Below are 1,291 nucleotides of genomic sequence, written 5' to 3' on the forward strand. Positions count from 1 at the left end.
TATTATTNTTATTNTTATTATTATTATTTATTATTATTATTGTCATTATTATTATTGCTATTATTATTATTATTGTTATTATTAATCATTATTTTTTTATAATGCATAAAATAAGCATTCCAAAATGTCGGAATTTGGAAATTAAAAAACATTAAAAAACAAAAAAAGTAAAATCATAAAAAGAAAAATATCAAATATATAATGTTTGGATTTTTTCAATGCTAATTATATATTATGTTGTATTAATAATTTTAATTGAATTGATAATATCCTCAGAGCTTGCATTGTTCTAAAAATTTCTATGCAGTTAAGAACGCAAAGTTTCGGAAATTCCATTGAACTTACGATTCAAATGATAAACGGCCTAATAATGATAACATTCATCAATCCTTGCAACATCCAATTACTCTTATCACTTAGTAAACATTTATCAATCTCTTAACACTTATCATTTATCAGTCCTATCAGCCTATCAACATCTATTAATAATCCTGTGATGAATAATAAACATCTATCAATCACATGTCATTTATCAATTCTATCAATTTTTTTTTTTTGCAACTTTGCTACTATTTATTATCCTAATGTAATTATAAACTTAATTTTGATTATTTCTGATAACAATTTTTTTTTTAATGACCAAAATTACATAACAATGATAGCAATATGATATCATTTTAAATGATTAACCTGTTTTTTAGCTTCATTATCAAAGTGCTTCCTAATATAAATACTTGATACAGCCATTGGCATCAAGTTATTGATACGTGTCACACAACTATGCCAACGCATTTTTGGCACTTGCATTACTGTAAAAATACTTTTTTTTTTGCATCTTTACATTATTTAAAAGTTTATCAAAAAAAAGAAAGGGAAAAAACTGCTGAAATTTTACAAAACAAAATTGTAGTAATAATTTTATTTTATAAAAAAATTATGAAAAAATAAATAAATAAATAAATAAATAGAAATAAAATAAAGTAAAATAAAAAAAATAAAATGAAAAAATGAATAAAAAATAGGTGTTTTCCTCTTTTTCAAATAAATAATAATTTATTTTTAAAAAATGATCCGCTTAAAATGACCTGAAAAAAATGATCCGAAATGATCTGAAAAAAATGATCCGAATATAATCCATTCAAAAAAAAAATGAGAAAAGAAACGAAATAAAATGATAAATCGAATTTTTTCTTTTTTCCTTTTTTACTTATGAAATTTGAAATGATCTGAAAAAAAATGATCTGAAAATGATCTGCTTAAACAAAAAGTGAAAAAATACCAAAAAAAAAAA

The 1,291-nt window shown here is 21.0% G+C and overlaps 1 protein-coding gene across 1 annotated transcript in view; it reads right to left on the reverse strand.

Annotated features, from left to right (window-relative positions):
* The window catches only part of LOAG_18327 (hypothetical protein), a gene marked incomplete at both ends in the record, with an annotated part of 2,471 nt that extends 1,664 nt beyond the window's left edge, over positions 1–807 (reverse strand). Inside the window, one exon of the mRNA XM_020450989.1 lies at positions 691–807. Within this exon, the coding sequence (XP_020305269.1) occupies positions 691–807 (117 nt within the window). The remainder of the gene's footprint in view (positions 1–690) is intronic.
* Positions 808–1,291: the final 484 nt, after the last annotated feature.

The sequence above is a fragment of the Loa loa genome (genome assembly GCF_000183805.2).
Source record: "Loa loa unplaced genomic scaffold supercont3.264, whole genome shotgun sequence".
NCBI lineage: Eukaryota > Metazoa > Nematoda > Chromadorea > Rhabditida > Onchocercidae > Loa > Loa loa.